The sequence below is a fragment of the Odontesthes bonariensis genome, chromosome 4 (genome assembly GCF_027942865.1).
Source record: "Odontesthes bonariensis isolate fOdoBon6 chromosome 4, fOdoBon6.hap1, whole genome shotgun sequence".
In the NCBI taxonomy this organism is placed as follows: Eukaryota; Metazoa; Chordata; class Actinopteri; order Atheriniformes; family Atherinopsidae; genus Odontesthes; species Odontesthes bonariensis.
The window spans coordinates 9,059,383-9,077,923 of NC_134509.1; the positions used below are offsets into that span (position 1 = coordinate 9,059,383).

General features: G+C 42.6%; 1 protein-coding gene across 2 annotated transcripts in view; it reads left to right on the plus strand.

The window, feature by feature from the left end:
• Window positions 1–3,918: 3,918 nt before the first annotated feature.
• pax5 (paired box 5) overlaps window positions 3,919–18,541 on the plus strand; it is a 57,617-nt gene continuing 42,994 nt past the window's right edge. The window contains exons 1-2 of one of the 2 annotated variants that reach the window (XM_075462825.1): window positions 3,919–4,024; window positions 17,698–17,863. In XM_075462825.1, coding sequence (XP_075318940.1) covers window positions 3,979–4,024; window positions 17,698–17,863 — 212 coding nt within the window. In that variant the 5' untranslated portion in view covers window positions 3,919–3,978. Of the gene's footprint in view, window positions 4,025–10,181; window positions 10,225–17,697; window positions 17,864–18,541 lie in introns of those variants that run through there. The other variant, XM_075462826.1, reaches the window with a different exon arrangement.

An 18,541-nucleotide genomic window follows, 5' to 3' on the forward strand; every position in this document is an offset into this window, starting at 1 on the left:
AATGTCTTCTGAAAAGGTTTTTCGAGAGGATCTTTTTTTTTTTTTTCTGGCTCGAAAGACAGACAAAAAATGGTGTTCCAAATTTTCAAGCTGTGGAATAATGCATGGCCTGGGCTGTGCAACACTTGCAGTAGAGGAAGCACCTAAACACGATCCACCCAAACAGAATTTTTGGGATGGATTTAAGTTTACAGAATTGCTGCTGACTTTGAATTAAATCAAGAAAATTTCTTCTTTTTTTTTGTTAAACTGTGTTTCTGAATCACCCAGGTTCTTTACATTTGACTTTTCTTTACATCACTGTACATTTCTGAGATCGTTCCGAGGCAATTATTGGCGTTTTTGCGACAGTTTATTGATCTGTCAGCTGATTAGGAAGGTCATAATAAAAGAGGTATTGTGACAGAACTAAATCAAAAAGTGAATTTAGTCCAATTTCAATAATAGCAACACTGAATATGACACAAAGTTCCAACGTATGCATAAAGTCAAAAACTCTAAAACACACTATAATGGAGGGATCATTCTGCAGAGAGGTGCACACTTTAAACCACTTCTGCTTCTGCTACTTACCTCCACAGCTAGACTGAGGGCAGGACTTTTACTGTTTGTGAGCTTCCAAAAAGATATAAAATAATATTTTCCCATGACACTCTAAAATCCCCCAAAAATCAGGCCTGTAAAAAATGTGTCTCTCCCATTGTACTTTCAACAGAATCTAAACGGTCTGCTGAGAGCCAGAAGTCCCAGTGAGGCAGGGAGCGTTTCCTCCTGTGTTTACGTGCTTACTTATTGTTCTAATCGTCCCTTTGGTTCTTGTGTCTCGCGCGTTAATGCGATTCTTTCCGGTTCCGCTCGGTCAGAGAGCGGGTCACCGATCCAACTACTCCCCCCTCATATTAATTACATTAATTAGCACGGGGGATGGAAAACAAACAAGTGGTGATTAATATCTAAACTATGGCGAATCCTTTGAAGAGAGCCTGCAGGCAAGCCAAATGTGGAGAGACTCGTGTCAGTGGAGGCTGCGGGAGATGAATAAAAGAAAATGTATTCTGGTATAACAAAAAAGGGGAGAAAAAAACCCAACACAGTTCAGATACAAAAAAATAAATAAATAAATAAATCAAATACACTGCTGTAGTTTAAGTATATGACTCTGTTTAGATAGCTTTCATTTGCACAATCCCATGCCTTTAAGATAAATCCATGCTCGGATTATTACAGTAGGCCTACATATTTAAGGTGTGTGGAATTATTTTCAATTCTAGTTTATTCTTTCCAATACTCTTATATTAGTATGATCAAATAAAAACACGTGATCATTTTAATAATAATGATATTAATGATAATAATTGTAGTCATGTGAAGTCCAAAACAAACTTCTCTTTAATTCCAATTAAACTAAAGTGAACATTAATCACAACATAAAGCTCAAATAAATACAGGCCTTTAGCTGCTTACAGCTGCTCTACAATCACTGGGAAACGCAGTGATACAATTCCACTGTAATCTGTGAAATATCCCAAAGCAGCTCTTGATAATACAACAACACTGCGTTGTAGTTTTTCTTTTTTTTTTCTCAAACAGCTCAATAGCTGAGCGGTGAGCAGTATCTTCTGCTTCCACACACGTTTTTTTTTTTTTTTTTTTGGGTGGGGATGCAGTGAATAATCCGCTGCCGTGGCTTTGCAGGCATGTTCAACTTTTGGGACCATTAACAGGAACAAAAAAAAAGTCAGACACGTCTGCCGAAAACTCAAGAGCTTTCCGCGCATTTAACAAACAGCCCTGTCGGTGCACGTGGGCCTGGTAGAGACGACGCCAGGCTGTAAGCCAACATAGGCCTGACTCTGAAATGTAGAAAACCTATTTGTACAGAACGGAGTTGATGAAGTTTAACTCAGTAGTGCAGAGGCTAACTCGCCTGCCTCTCCATGCTAACATACATTCCCTGTAGCCCTCCCTGAGGCGGCATACATTTATTTTTCCAGATAAAATCTGTAATTGATTTATCTGCAGCGGTTTCTCCGCCTGGAGGTCAGAGCAGAGCCCCCCTCCCCCCCCCTTGCTTTGTCCTGCGTCATCACTCGGAAACACGGCTGTTTATGTTTAGATGTTGTGGGCGCGAGCCGGAGGTCAGGGTCGTAGTGTAGCAGCGCGAGGCGACAAGCTGAGCAAAATGGGTCGCTGTCTCGCGCTTTGTTCCGCACTCAATTGTCTCGGGGCTGAGCGTGAACCCTGGGACCTGCAGCTGTCTGGAGGACAGAAACTGAGCCCCGGAAGGAGAAGTCACACACGGAGTGACGGCGAACTTGCAACTTAACCCTAGCATTAAAAATTTCAATTCCAGTAGTGTGAAGCCGCTGCTGGTTTAGCCTCTTTATCAAATCTAGTCTCGTTTATATTTTGTTGATCAAATCTCTGAACATTTCGTGGAGGGGAATAGGTTCCCTCGCAAAAAAACAAAACAAAACGATATTTGGGTGTGTTATACGGCAAAGACATTCCTTAGGCTACTTAAGGCTCAAGCTGCAGGCTATCTTTTAAAAAAAATAATGCAATTATTTATTAATAAACCTGGCTGAACACACTCCACACACAACAGACCATTATCATTTATCCCCTTAGCTTTTGTCTTCAGCTGAAATGTTCAAATATTCAAATAGGTTAGGCTTAAATGTTTGACTTGAATGGGTATAAACTAAAGAGTGCACCACACGGTGTTCTCTTCTCTCTTTGCAAATCGATTATTTTAGTCCTGCTAGTGTTCCACGCGCAGATTAGACATATTAAGGCTTATCGTAAAAATGTTGTCGGTCCAAAGACTGACAGCAAAACGTAAAAGGGCCGAAAACAGGCACGTTGTTTCGCCAAAGGAAAAAAAAAAAAAGTTCTCGACGAGAACCAAAACAAAGCCGTGAGTATCACAATGAGTGGAAATTTTTCAGTTGGCAAATGAATATTTAAATGAAATGTGATGTGATGCGCTCACAGGTGTGTGCGCGCGTGCGAACAATCACAGCCGAGGACCGGAACTATCTGTTTCGTAACAAACACACAGGAGGAGAGAGCTGCGTTCTCCCACTGCGGGGCGGTGAGGTTGAAGATGTAGCTCGGAGTGCTGGCACCTGCTCCTCACGCTTTTACTCCGTGCGTAAAAGAGCGCCGTGCGTAACAGGTGTGCGCCAGCAGAGGAGGTTGGGAATCTGGAGAAAACTCTCAAAACGGCTCTTTTGGAACGAGCAGAGAGGACATTTCACATAAAATCACTTTAGGACCGATTTGCTCTTATTTGTAAGCCAATCGAAAGGGGACAGATCCCGCACTAGTTTTACGCAAATCCCATCTTGTTATCAAATAACCTCAAAAACTGACAACCGGGAGTGCACCAGAGGAAATGAATCTAACATATAACGGGGAGGAGAAGGGCGGGGGCGGGAAAGTTTAGTAAAGTGGAACTTGGTAACAGATGCGAGTGAGGGGGGCGCGGTCCTGCTGGGAAGGGTGGAGGTTGCCTGCGTGTGCGTGCGTGTGTGCGCGGCCATGCGCGTGCATCGGAGCGCGCGTGAGGGCGCGAGGGTGTTGCATTCATGTGTGTGTGTGCGCGCGCTCGTGCAGGAAGGGGCCAGGACATGAGCGCACATTGAGAGAGCGGCTCTTTTTACTCGGCGTGATCATTTCACGCTTCCCCCCGAAGCCTTTTTTCCACCTAAAGCGTTTAGTTGCAGCTGACTGAGCACTTGCAGGGAGTGCAATAGGGAACGGAAGGGTCGAATTATTTCAACCTACAAGTCGCCCCAAAAGTACTGCAGGACGAAAGGGAAAAAAAGAGAGAGAGAGAGGGAGAGAGGGAGAGGAGAAAAGGGTGCCAGATAGAGGGAGAGAAAGAGAGGGAAACACTGGGAAAAAGTTTTTGTTCTTTCTCTTTTTTTTTCTCTCTCCCACCATCGCCTCCCCCTGTTCTAACCGAGTAACATGGACCAGGGGCCCAAGAGTCCTGCACTTCGGCTCGGGAGAGCAGGTAAGGTCGCACCGGCTCACACAGTTTCTCTCTAGTTTTATCGTCTTTTTTTGGTTTGTTTTTCATCAGTGTTTTCCCTTTTGTTCATAAGTTGCAAACCTTTTTTCCGGTGTGAGTTTTTTGGAACTTTTGTGTGGGCTTATTTTCATTCTTTCGGAGTATTGCAAAGTTTTCTAAAGATCCCCATGCATGAGGAAAATTGGAAAACAAGCTGCAGTAATTGCTCGTTTTAAAAGCCAGTTGCTCGGACACCACGGTCATTTGGTCCTGATCTGAAGTTTGTAACTTTGGTGAAGAAACTTTTAGGGTCAGGATTCCTGAAATCCTTTTGAGTAAATTTCTCAAAGAGCTAAAACTTTTTTTAAAAAAGTGTGCCTTTAATGTGTTATTCCAAATCGTAATTTTGGTTTTTAATCACCATTTAAAAAAAACAAACAAACACCCGTAATGTTTGGTAGGCTATGTTTTCTGAAAAGTAAAAAGTCCAATGTCTTGGACCGGGATTGGTCCTTAAAATGAAAATTTTAGCCCCATTTTGGTGGCTTTGTGTGCGTGTGTGTCTCGTGAGGAAGGTTTCTCTGCGTGAGCTGCAAAGTATTTAGTTGTTTTTGTAGTTTGTGCACCAGGAGCTGGGTCTTAAAGCTGAAACGCGCGGTGGACTCCTCGTGTCATGGCTTTATTCAACAGGTTAATGTCCTATAGGCCTGCTCATAAAACAGCGGGGCCTGCTGCAGTAATGGATCAGGCCATCGACCTTATTATGGCACCCAATGGATATCACATCATTTCATATTTCTGCCCGCTGTGTCTGCATTGATAAAACGTCGTTTTTCATCAAGAAACTGTAGGCAGGTGATCAGCCTCTTTGAACACGGATTGTGCTTCATGCAGCTTTTTTTTACAAAAAAAAATCTGCCTTAATGACACCCTGTTTGCTTAATACCAAGAACAACGTAAGGTATTGCGTACTAGTTTAAGACAGATGTCTTTATTTGGGGCGCACGCCAGATTTAGTAATGTATTCAATTTCAAAGCATGATGAGGAAGCGTATTCAGATCCCGACACGTATAACAGAAATAAATTAGCACATGTCCGGCCTTATATGGAAATGTGTTATCAGATGTTGCCAGAAGTCTTAAAGACAAATAATGCCTCCTTCGCAGGTTTTTGTGGAGTCAACCTAACTCCTGATACACGGTAAAAGCGGTGGGATTTGTGGCAATTTTGATAATAACCTTTTAGCCACCGAGGAAATCAGAATTTAAAGGAGACCCTCCTCTGTTGGTGTATGAAGTCTTAAGGGCCCAGGGCCTTTACCTAAAGCCTCTCGATTTCCTCTCTCTTCGGTACGTGCTTGGGGTACAAAGAAGAGTCGGAGAGAGTGAATCTAATCGGACCCCCTCTCCTTGCGCCCTGCGTAAAAGTGCAGAGATGTCTATTTATTTATTTATCTATGTATTTGACCCACCCCACCCCACCCCACCCCATTTAGTGTCTTTAGCTATTTCATTGCCTTTACTAACAAAGACTACCCTAACTGCTAACAAAGAGTGGGATCTTTTTTGCTCACCAAAGATTGTAACATTGAGGTCTGTGTTTTCTGTTTTGTGTGTTTGTTTTTGTAATCTCTCAACCCTCCATTCGATTTTTAAAATCGGACCCTCTCATCTTAACACATGGGAAACATAATTTGACCCCAGATAAACTTCCCCTCTCAGCCTGCCCATGTCAAGTCCAGCTACCACACTGACATCCGTCCTGACTATTCAGGCTTCGAGCAGCTCGTTTTTTTCCTCCATGAGGAACATTTGATTTTCCACTCTGAAATGCTGCTACTTCGCCAACCCCTTAAAACGTCGCAGAACACGATTTGTGGTGTTGTGTCGGTGTGAACAAAAAGACAGAGGAAAGACTGAGAAAAGGTTGAGGATGGGAGAAAGGAAGAGGGGAGGGAGAGAGGGAGAGAGGATGACCTCACACTGTTTTACCTACTTTCGTTTTGACCTCAAGTGGCATCGTGCAGCCTAACACAGGACATGGGGGTGACCGGGCGGGCCTTTATACTCCACCTGACAGGTGAGAGACAGCTCTGTGCTTGCTTCAACACAGAGCAGAAATGATTACAAATAGCTCGATGTGATTTCGGCCTGCGGCTGGGAGTGGCAGTGAGTGTGATTTACCTGCTCGGCACACTCTCCAGTCCATATATTTTATTTATTCGTTGGGACTTTTATATTTCATAAGCAAATGAAAACTTAAGAAGAGATACGAGAGCTTACTCATTATGTTTACAGTCAGCGGGCGTGTAATAAACGAGCTGGTGGAGTTAACATGCGCTATTAATTTTTCATTGCTTTTTTTTTCGTTTTGTGGCTCCGGTGGAAATAAAAAAAAAGAGAGAGAAGCAAAGCAGTCGAAGCTTTCATGGTGGATGGAGGGAAGATGTGGGGAAAGGGAGGAAAGAGAGGAAACATTTAGACAACAACACGGGCTTCAATTTGCCTCCACATGATTATCACAGCTCAACATTCTTACTAATGTTTAAAAAAAAAAAAAGAAAGAAGTATGGCTACAAACCCTGCTCTTCCCTCTCCAGCACCGCACCCTCCCATCCTCCCTTTTCCAGCACTGGAGAGGTAATGAAATATGGTAATGGCTTTGGATCCCCGGATTAAAGTCGTCCTACCCTGATGGAAGTTTCTTCCAAATTTTCAACCCTAAAGCAACAACAAATTTGTATACATGGTTGATTGTGTTTGGGGTTTTTTTTGGTTTTTTTTAATTGCTTATGTATTTAGTTTGCAAATCGGAAAGACAACAAGAGCGAGAGCTGCAGTTTACTTCTGTTGGGGAGAGAGTCTAAATCTCTGTAAATAAAAACACTGGCTGCAATCAAGACGAAGTATCAGGTTTTGCTTTTGGGATATTTAGCAGTGCAATATATATATATATATAGGCTATATATTGATTTTCTTTTTTCTTTTTTTACACGAAAATAATTTAAAAAAGAGACTGGCTTGATGTCTGCCAGGTTTGCGCGAAGCCTTTTAGGCCCTAATTGATGAATCCTCAATGAGGAGATGTGAAATATGAAGGAGGATTAGTGCGAATTTTGGAAATAGGGCTTACTGTCAGTGGATTAAAGAGCAGACGTGGAATCAATGAAGATTCATGAAACCGTATTTAGAGTTGAAGATCTTGCTGAGACAAGCACCCAAAATAGATGTACAGCTATCCAGGTTGTTGTGGATTAATGTGCCTCCAGTGTCACATTTTAAGGCAGTTCAGCAGCCAAAACGGAGAACTTCGAAGACTCTAAACTCCTGTTTGTCTCATGTGTGTTTCTGTGTGGTTCTGCGCTAGAATGTGTGTGTGTGAGGGGGGGCAAGGCTTTACGCCCCCTTGTGGTTGGAAACTCCCCCCTCAATAAGCCTACAAACAGAGAGCAAGGAAACTCAAAGCTTTCAGACTTTTACGCCCTGTTTTTTCAGTGTGGCGTGCTGTGGTTGTCATTTGCAGTATAGTTGTTGAGGGCCAAGGGTGGTTTGAAATGGACCAGGTTGACGAGACGAGAGCAGGAACGTGGGGAAGTGAAGGAAACCAACAACTCTGCGCAAAAATGTTGTGCTAATATAAATGTATTTGATAAACTCAGTAGTATTATACACTGACCTTTTCACCAGCAGCTCCATCGCCTTGAGGTACGTCAACCACGCCAGTCTTCAGAGAATAAACCTATAGAGTGAGGTACAGATTATTATGGATGTTGTGAAATAGGCCTATGTGAACACAGACTTGACATGTGATGAATACTCCATGACAATGTTATATAGGCAGAAATTGTGTGATTATGCCTCCCGTGCAGCTCTAAATGCGTCTTATCTGCTAGTTTACGTGTGCAGAGGGCTTTATGCCCCGAAATGCAACACAAATGATTAAATGTCTAGAAGAAGGGAAATAGCACTTTTTTAATTTGGCTCATGCTTAAGGCTATTTGCGTGGCTGATATTGCAGGGGTGAGGCTTTGATATCCCCTTCTCAAATCAGGTGGGACGATTATGTATTGAACCCCCACCCCTCTCAGTTTGGAGAGTGAATGCGGAGCTTCGCCAATTGCATTTCATTAAAAACAACATACGTTAGGATCAATTAGGTAATGAGAGGGAATGCATGTTTCATATGGTTTCATCTGATTCCCCCCGAGCTTGAGGTTTAGAACACTGAGTTTGAGAAAGCAAGGAAACAGAGAAATTATTCAGGGCCGTTTGTTTTTTTCAGAATTCTTCAGCAGCTCACAGTCACGGAGGCCTAAAGATGGTGAAAGAGATAGAAAATTGAACCTGGAAATGTTGAACTAAACTTGGCCAATAAAGCCCAATTAAAAAATCTTTCACCTATTTTTAAAAAAATCCTTTGAGCCATCTAACAGAAAGACGGACAATTCCTTGAGTTCTTGGGCATCCCGTCATTTATAAAGCCTTGCTGCAACTAAGCCTCACTTTTAGTAATACTCAATTAATTAACCATTTAATATTGACATGAATAAATTGAGCGCAAATCGCTATAAAGGCATTAGGTTTTTATACTTCGTTAATTGAAATTAAACATATGATCATCAACTCCCTCAGCCGCGCGTCGCTTCGTCGATCCTCCCCATTGGTGGACGGACAATACATGCGGGGCGTCATTGGCCCACGGGATTCGCTTCAGCCAATCACCGTCCTCTCCCCCTCCCGATCCTATTTGGGGTTGGCGGTGACGTGGACGCAGCTTTCGCGTTGCCATTGGCTGGCTTTCTTGTGAGTGACGGGCAGCTGGCCGGCGCGTGTGGGTTAGGGTTCCAGGGGGTTGCGAGCGCGGGCGCTGTCCGCACGAGAACAGGTCCTGAAACGCGCCGTGCGCCACAGCAGAAGTAGGGCGCAAAAGCAGTCTTTCATTGTATGGTTAAAGCAGCCCGTTTACGTGCACATCTGCATCACAGTCTTTAGTGTTTTCCGGGGTGAGCGCGGAGAAAAGTAGCTTTCGAAATTTGGACCGGACTGGTTTTGTTGTTTTTTATTTTTTTCTCCAGCGACAAGAAATTCGTCTCCAAACTCACTCTTTAACCGGGAGCCCGTTTGTGCTGCGAGTCCTGGTCAACTCAGGAGGGGAACGAGACAGAGTGACCAAGAGGAGCTGCCTTTCCTTTACACAGACAACAGCTCTCAAGTCAGCTGCTGAAGCTTTTACTCAAACCACAGAGTGCATTTTTGTCCTTATTTTGCAGACGCGTATTTTTTTTATTACCTTTTTCTTTTCAACATCTTGTCTCTCTCTCTTTTTTTTTTTTTTTTTTTGAGCACGGTGGGATATGACACTTCAGGATGTGAGCACTTGTCCGCTCTCACTCGCTGTGTTGATGGGAGATAACCAAGTGTTGATGTGAGAGCAACTGCCGAGGACGATTTATGACGAGAAGCAATGTGCAGAGGAGAACCTGGAGCAGAAATAAAGCCCATAGTGGATCTGTAACGAATATTGTTTTTGGCTTGTTTCTCACACCTGGGTTTCTTTTTCTTTTTGTATTTTTGAATATTTCAAAACAGACTGAGAGGAGAGAGTTCACCCTCCGTCGCTGTGTAGTTCAGGGGTCAAGGCCAGTGGACCGAGGAGAGAAAGGAGGGGAGGGCTACTTTGTTTGCTCTGCATATTTAATTTAAATTATTTATTCTTTTTTGTTTTGTGCTAAACTTACATTTTCATGTCCTGGGACTGGCGCAACTTGGTGTTGACTCGCAGCTGAAGGAATGAGCACAGCCCCTGCCGTCTCCCTTTTCTGGTTTTTGGAGAAAAGCAGAGCAGACCCGCCGTTGTGTCCCGTCCCCATGAGAAGTCCCCCCTCCGTCTCTGATTTATATTTTTTAACGCCGCTCCTCTCTAACCCTCCTCTTGCACATCTTCCTTGTTTTTTGTTTTAATACCTTCATTTCTTTTTTCCACAAAGTAGAAACAACGTGTCATTTTTTTTTTTAAGTTAGAAAAAAAATTCTCTCGTTGAAAGGAAATCCTTTTTATTCACTGGAGGTCACGGTCTGTCACAGTGGCCGGCTGAAGCGGGTAGCATTTTTAAGACCCCACGTTGCTTACCGGGGACCCCCCCACAGCCCCACCTGACCGATGGAGATTCATTGTAAGCACGACCCGTTCGCGGCGATGCACAGTAAGTTAATGCGCTCATCATTTCCTCCATCTGCATGATCTCATCTCCCCTGAACCCCCTCCAGACCACCAGTGTGTGCATATGCGACTCTAACAATGGGCTGCAAGCATGTGCAGCCTCATTTAGCACGTTTACGTTTTTATGTCAAAGTTCCTTTTTATGTTTTACAATACAAACAAACAAACACACAAACAAACAAACAAAACAACAAACGAGCGGGTAAAACGTGATGAGCTTTCTCTGACTGAAAAGCGCTTGTCCCAAGTTATGGATTGCAAATTGAAGCTGCTGAATATATTTCAATCTATGCATTTACTTTGTAAATGTTTTTGCTTTGTGAAAGTATGCTTTCCCAAAATACTTGTCTCCTAAATTACTTGCTGACGTCCTGATTTTCTTTTTTTCTCCGCAGTCCTTCGAATGCGGATACATATACAAATATTTGGCTCCAACAGCCGCTTTTTCTTCTTCATTTCTACACTCCAATCAGTGTTTTTGCTTGTTCATTAAAATGTCAGCGTGTCATTAGCGGCTATGTGCACATGCACGCAGCGAATGTGATGCAGGCGGAATTTTTGGCGTGGTATAAGGAGCTGAGGTGATTTGGTAAATCGAGTGATGAAAGGCATGTTGTTGTGTGGGCCCTTGCGTTGTGTTTGCTGCTGCCTTGTGGGAGACGGTTTGCCGTGTTTCGAGGTTTCAAGGGAAGAAGAAGGAGGTGCCGGGGTCAGAGAGAGAGAGAGAGAGAGAGAGAGGGAGGGAGAGGGAGACCCCAGTGGGGTAACAAAGCATGACTAAAAGCTGAACTTGATGCACGGCCAGTAACAGGGGTGTTTCTGGACATAACCAGGTTAGACTGACACGCTCTGCTCTTTTGCGCGTGCAGGCGCAGATCTGTTTTTTTTTTTTAAATAAATAAATAAATCTCTGCTCACAGGTCGAGCTCACAGTCTTGCTCAAGGACACTTCAGCAGAACAGCAGGTGCGTGCAGGACGGGCTTTATAGATGGGGGACACAAGTTGGTGCACTCAGATGTGACATGGCGGACCTTGCTTTGTTTTTTTCCTTCACTTTCACTCCCCCCCAAAAAAACAAAACAAAAAAACAACAGTGTCACCCCACAACAATCACTCTTTTTTATATAAATTTAAAAAAAGCTCGCCACTTTTTTAACTCCACCCCCCCCCCCCCTCTCTCTTTTGTGTGTTTGAGCACGACCCCCACAGAGCTTCAAAAGAAAATCTCCATGATGTGATAAGTTCTAATCGACTAACTGAGCTCCTCCGTTTAACTGAGATATTTTCTAATTGACTTTAAGTCACAGATTGGCTGTGGAGGCCCAAACAACTAGATGCAATGAAATGAAAACAAGTTAAATCAAAACAGATTTAAAGAAAACATAAAAAAATGCAAACCGCACAGGCCGCCAGAGCCTTGCTCCACACTTATATTTAGACTTAGTCTTTTAAAAACTCAATAAAAGCCTCCTGCAAACATTTCTCTAATAGATTATTACTCTATATTCTATAGTTACTGCACTTTAGTCCCGCAGAGAATATGGGTTGTGACTGACAGAGAGGTTCTCACGGTGTGTTATCCTGCAGGATTAAAACAGAATAATAACGCAATAATAATAAAAAAAAGCCCCCACACAAGCATCCAAAGGCTAGAACGAATCCCGTTTCCTCTCCTCTGCCGCCCCACCAAAGCCAATGATCCGCGCGGCTGACGGCGACAGCGGAGCTAAAGTTATATATGTCAAAGCGAGGAGACGCTTTAAAACGATTACACCTAAAAAATGTCAAAGGTAGAGACAGAGAGGTTGGAATGAATCGAGTGTGACGCGTGGAAATGCTGTGTGGGGCGAGTTTTCCCTCTGTGCGTGCGGGAGTGTGTAGTTCGTGTGCATACAATGGCCTGAAGTTCACACTCGGAGGAAATACGAGGAGCGCGCTCGTTTGTGTGTGTGTGTGTGTGTGTGTGTGTGTGTGTGTGTGTGTGTGTGTGTGTTTGTATGCATGGCAGTGGGTTTGATAGGCTACATATATATTTTTTTCTTTGTGAGACTGGGTTGGATGTGGTTTTCAAAAGATCGTTTCCATCCATTTCTGTTAATATCTCTTGATTGTTTTAGATTATTTTAATGCTGAGCCTCCCGCTTGTAATTTACATTCAGAGCGTTGAAGTCCATGGAAAATGGTGACTATGAAAAGTAAACATTTTACGTGGTTATTATGGCTCGTGAAGCAGCTCGGCCACGTCATTATAACTTTAAAGAGTTTGGCTACTTCTACGGCGAGCGACAATATGCGGCGCGGATATATGGAGGAAAAAAAAAAGCTGCTATAGGTAATTGTGATGATAATGAGCTGAATTTCATAATCACGTATTGTAATGGTAATAGAGGCATGTTGAATATTAAGTGGGCAAGCCTGTGGCCTACCTTAGTGACCCATGAGTTCAGGAAAATGTAGAAATCTGACTTTCAAAGACACGTATAAGGAACAATTCTTTTGAAGAAAAAAAACCCAGAAAAAATTAATCTTACAAGATTGGGCGACTTTTAAAAAAAATATTTTTATTCAAATGTATAAATTGTACAAATAAGCTTCGTTCTGGAAAAAATATGAATTTTTCCACAATCCACGACAAGAAAATACAGAAAAGCTGTCTCTGTATGTCTGAGACGCCTGCGTGTCTGCCACATCTATCTATCTATTCACTGTTTGCTCAAGGAAATTTGTTTAATCTGTATTCTTGCAGGCAACTTCCTAAACAGCTTCCAGCCAAAAGTAATTTATAGATCCCTTTTTCGTTTCTTTCTTTCTTTCTTTTTTTCTCTTTTCCTTTTTTTTCCAGGACTGAGAATATTAAGAAAAGCGAGAGCGAGAACCAGCGTTTTGTTTGCGATTTCTCTCTTGCTTTATTTTTGAATCGTCAGGCCGTGACGAGGCAGATGAGAGATGAGAGGCAGAAGCAAAGAGTTTGGTGGACAGAAGGGGGGGGGGGGGGGGGGGGGACGACGACGACGACGACGACGACGACTGAGAGAGGGACACTGAGGAATGCAGGAAAAGAGAGAGACAGTGAGCCTAATGGAAGCTTATTTTCTGGATGGGGGAGCTCCAATATATTCTGCTTTATCTCTGTATTTTTTTTCCTCCCAGAAACAGCGAATCAATCAAACATTTAAGGAGGTGCTAGGCTCTTAAGTCAGCTCCTATAAAGAGTAAATAAATAAAATACAACAGGGATGCATAATGACCACTAGTCCCCTGGCTGTCTCTGTCCCTCTCTGATTCAGCAGGATGAAAATGAAGCTGCTGCCTCTGCCAACACTCTGCTCCCTCCAGAGACTCTGGACTTTTCTACAAAGACCCTTAAAAGCCCAGGCCTCTAATTTGGCTAAATCTTTGTGTCTAATTTGCAACAAGACCTCCTGAGCTGGCCCATGTTGATTGAATTCCTCGGAGCAAGTAGTTAATTTGTTTGGTCAGAGGCGCAAACTCAGCCAGCTGTGAGGCAACATCTGTGCAGGACGTTCCTGCAATGTCTCACGTTTCCAGTAAATCACATTTACGTGTCTGTCCACAAATATGGGATGCGTTTCTTCATGTTACCAGGATAAATCCATGCTTTAAGGCCCGCATCATTCCCCACTCCAGCAACGCCCCGTAACAAGGCGTAAAGCCTTTAAAATGAGAACTTGTATGACTTATTCAGAGAATCATGCAACAGTAAGTGATAAACAAATGCCTTTATAGAATGTTTAGGTTTTTTTTTGCGTTTGCCCCTATCAGTATTTATAGGCTTGAAAAATAAATTTCAAACACATAATCCCCATCCCTTTCCCCAAGAATGCAAAGAGTTCTGAACGCCTAATGCAAGCAGTAAATACACAGATAAGTGAATAAATAGTTATCTGGAGGTTTTTGTAGGTCACAAGTCATTCCTCTCCATCTCTTTACAAAGCAAGGCGTATTTCATGCCCTGGCCCAGATAGGAGGGGTGAAAGGAAGCATTTCATTTACTCTTATCTGAGAACGAGGGAGAATGGTTGGGTAAAGGGGGGAGTCTTCTCTGCAGATACCTGCGGTGAGGAGAACAGCACAGTAGGCTTCTATAAACGACCCTGCAGAAATTGTGCTTTTATTCCCGGAGTGGTTTCACGAAATAATAATAAGGACAGGCTGAAGAAGGAATAATGCCTTCACACAACTATACAAAGCATTCACAGAAAGTGTGAGGGTGTAAAAAGACTTGAATTTGTCCATGTAGGTCAGCAGGCTCTCTCGAGCTTGGTCTCTCCGCAGATAGTGAATGGGACTGGCAGCGATTTGATGTTGATGTCCTGTAAAGTCACAGAAACCAGTCATGGTAAATAAGTGGATTGCTTCTTTATAAGAAAAACAGTAGGGTTCAGAGGCACCCTGTTGGCTTAGGGGTCAGAGGATTGGCTGTGAGCAGCTGGGGAGCTCTGTTGCGTGTTGTTTTCCTTCTTTGTCATTATGAACTTTCTTTAAAAGGGATGAAATGTCGCAGTGTCAGTATCTTCACTTCTAAAGACGGAGGGCGTTGTTTGTTAAATGGGTTATCCAGCCTTTAGAATGAAATTAGTCAATTTAGATTTTGGCTATTTACAAAAACGGACTTTTTATACGGTGCATGTTTTGTTTGTTTTTTACCATGAAAAAGGATCAGGAACCCTGCAAGTTATCCATACGCTGGATGCCAAGCATAGCGTATTTAAAGTGTGGGAAACAAATGCTTTCAAAACTGCATAACATAAATGCAAGAACATGCATCCCATATCCTTCGGTGTCCTGATTTCCAAGTTGAACGTTGAACTGTTCAAACTGTGACAACATCACTGGGCATGTCAGTTTTTTTCTGCAGGTTAGGAGCAGGATTGTAATGCCCACCACTGAGGATGCGTGTGGCTGTTAGTTCCACTGAAACAAAAATCCCTGCGGTTTGCATCTTCTTTGTTCGCATTCTTCTTCATTTAGAGACAACAGCGCATTACAGGTGACTTTATAGTATTGTTGCCTAAAAAAAGATACTAGAGCTATTAAAAAAAAAAAAAAAAAAAGCATCAGCTTTAATGAACAGCTTAGAAGAAAGAAGAAACAGTTGAAATTCTAGTCATTTGGGTTAAAGTCCACTGGATGCTGGATTCTACAGTTTTTTATACACCGCAACTCAAAGTCTTCTTCATTTGTCCCTCCAAGCTGTCTTTCAGACCCGCTTGGCTACAGTTTGTAGTCTCTCCGTTATGAATCTGTCAAAAGAAAAAACGGCTTGACTTTGCTTGACATTACCTGGCTTGTTTTCTCAGGCTGTGAAACGCATGGCTTCTAAAGATTCCAGAAAAATGACCCTGATGTTAGAGCAGGCTTGGTGGCCCTGCACGGCACCTGTCCCATACCAGAAACAAGAAACAAAAATCTAAAACTCCAAAAAAACAGACTTTCATTCGGTGGATCACTACTTTGATTGAGCAGCAAGGATGTCTGACACTGTATTATTTTAAAACAGTTAAACATAGTCTTTAAAAGCTCATACTGGTTGTTGAATTTCCTGCTGTTCGGTTCCTGAGCGTTGACTGAGTCCAGCACAGGAGCGCTTTATAAACAGATATTTCTCTGTCTATATAATGCTGTCTTTTGTAAAGAGTGATTGCTTTTCAAATTGTGCCGTCTTCAGCTGCCGTCAGCATAATGAGGCTTCTTCTGTGTGAAAAAAAAAAAAAAAAAAAATGCAGTAAGGAGGAGAGTGACCATCCACATTAGGTGTTTGGAAATGGCTTTGTTTGATTTCGCAGTGGGAGGCTCTCTAGTCTTCATATTTCTTTATTTATCTGCTGTGCCGCTATTTATATTTGAGCTGGAGAAAGCCCCGTGTGTGCGATTTTGTGTGTATTCTTCTTTAAGTTATGCTGATGAAGAGAAGATGAGGGCAGACGGACTGGTTCAGGGGACAGCGTGCTGTTTTAGGCAGTATCCCTGCTGGGGTTATGTGTTTAAAATCTATTACCCCCACAGCTAGGATTAGTGTGTGTGAGAAAGTGTGTGTGTTTCCCCTAAAGACGTAATCACTATGTTAATACAAAAGCCAGTGGATTAAACGGAAGAGAAATTCTAGTTGATTTACACTTTGCCTTTGGTGAGACTTTCTTATATGTGCATAAATATATATAAATATATATATATATATATATATATATATATATATATATATATAGATACATAGTGTAAACATACACACATAGAGGCTGGAGAGAGTGTTTCTTATAGCTTCTTGCTGACATGCATTGTCTCTGTTGGCTGATGGTGGTTAACACTCACCTGGCCTGGCTAACTGGAGCCTTTCATTGTGGAGTCTGGAAATTATTGCATGTGGTGGTCTCTTCAAGATCTTCCTCTGTGATTTACCGCTTCCACATTGACTATATAAATCAGCTTGCCAAGTTACTCCTATCTCCAATTCAAAACAGTTTTCTCTGTATTGCCCCCTGCTGTCTCTGCAATTTCTGTTGGTCAAAAATGGAAATTTCTTCAGCCGCTCTCTAATAGGCAGCTATGATCTTCTGTGTCTTATTGCTGCAGCACAAGAACTAGAAACAGTAGAGAAAAATCCTGATTCCAGAGGGTTATTCAATTATGCTAAGATTCAGCTTGTCTTTTGTTCTACTCTCATGTATACCATTCTTGCTCTCTTTTATCCATTTCCTGCTATACTTTCATCCCTTCATCCCTCAGGGGGAATATTAATGGTATCTTTCACTATGGGGCCAGAACAAGGCCTTGGTCAATAATTAATTGAAATCCCTTCATTTACTCGAAATCTTTGCTTAGCCTGCCCCCAGCGAAATTGGGCAAAGTTTGCACTTTGGTGTGTTCTGAGTGGTATTATTATGCTGAACAGGATAAATGAGAAGCAGGAGTGAGATCAGATGTATTTGAGCAAGTAAATTTCCTCCAGCCAGGGGGCCAACAGCTGTGGGATCGTTGCACAGAATGTGTGGCTGATGTTGCCATTCCCTGACCAAACTCCAACCTTATGTACTCAGTTTTCTTTCGTGACTCAGGGTAGTTTTTCCAACTCCTTGCCGGCAGAAAAACTGCTGACATAATGATATTGCTAAAAGACAAGCGGTGGTATTAACACAGAGAACGTAGGATAGATGCTGGACTGGACAGATCCTGAACATGATGAGGTTGAGCGTTGGCTTCTCGTTCAAATAATTATTGTCAGTCTTTCCTCTTTCTTTATTTGATCATATTAGAATGTGGAAACAGTTAATCAACCTGACTGCAATGGTGTTGGAAGTGATTGTGCATTTATGACTGTTCTTCTAGACCATTCTAGACTGTCATTCATATTAAAAATCTGAGGTTTGAACCAAACCATAATATTCCTTTCTGCCACTCATCCTCAACCTTGTTTTTTTCCATCATCTTTTTTTCCAGGACATGGTGGAGTGAACCAGCTTGGAGGTGTGTTTGTAAATGGCAGGCCCCTCCCAGACGTAGTCCGACAGCGAATAGTAGAGCTTGCCCATCAAGGGGTTCGGCCCTGTGACATCTCACGCCAGCTACGGGTCAGCCATGGATGTGTCAGCAAGATACTGGGCAGGTAAAAGACCCACAGTCACCTGCACTTGTGTGGTGAAGATATTCAAGTAGCGTTTCCTCGAAAAGCAGCATGTAAGGTCGTACATTTTGGACAAATGGTAGAGGTGTAAAAAGTATCTACACACTTGTTTGTCACCTTGATGTGTATCTCAGTATTGTCCTTTGTAACATAAAGTGAATTCTTAAGGTGCAATGTGCTACATTCTGACAGAACTGAAATAATGTGCGCATCAAATATTGAAGCGCAGTTACCAGAGTAAAACACTGACATTTTACATTTCTAGAAACCAGCTTCTTTTTGGCCATGGATAGAAGTAATCCCACTGACAAAAGAATCCAGCATGACCCCCGCAATGTCCCACAGTAATGTGTTGTGAGGAATGTGTTGAGTTTTGAAAGGCCAAATTTCATGCCAGGCCATGTATTCTCTTCTTTAAAAAAAAAATTTAAAAAAAGGAATGGGACCACAAGCGACTCGAACCATGTTGTCTGAGGCCAAACTAACACAATCACGAACGGTACCTCATCGGCTTAATTTGGTTCTCAAATGCCTAAATCAGATAACTTATTCCACTGGCAACCTGTCCAACCTCCACATCTGTACTTGTCTGGTAGTTAATGAGGCATCTAGAGGACAGGGCAGGGGCTTGAAGGGACGTACAGGGTAATTAGAAAGATG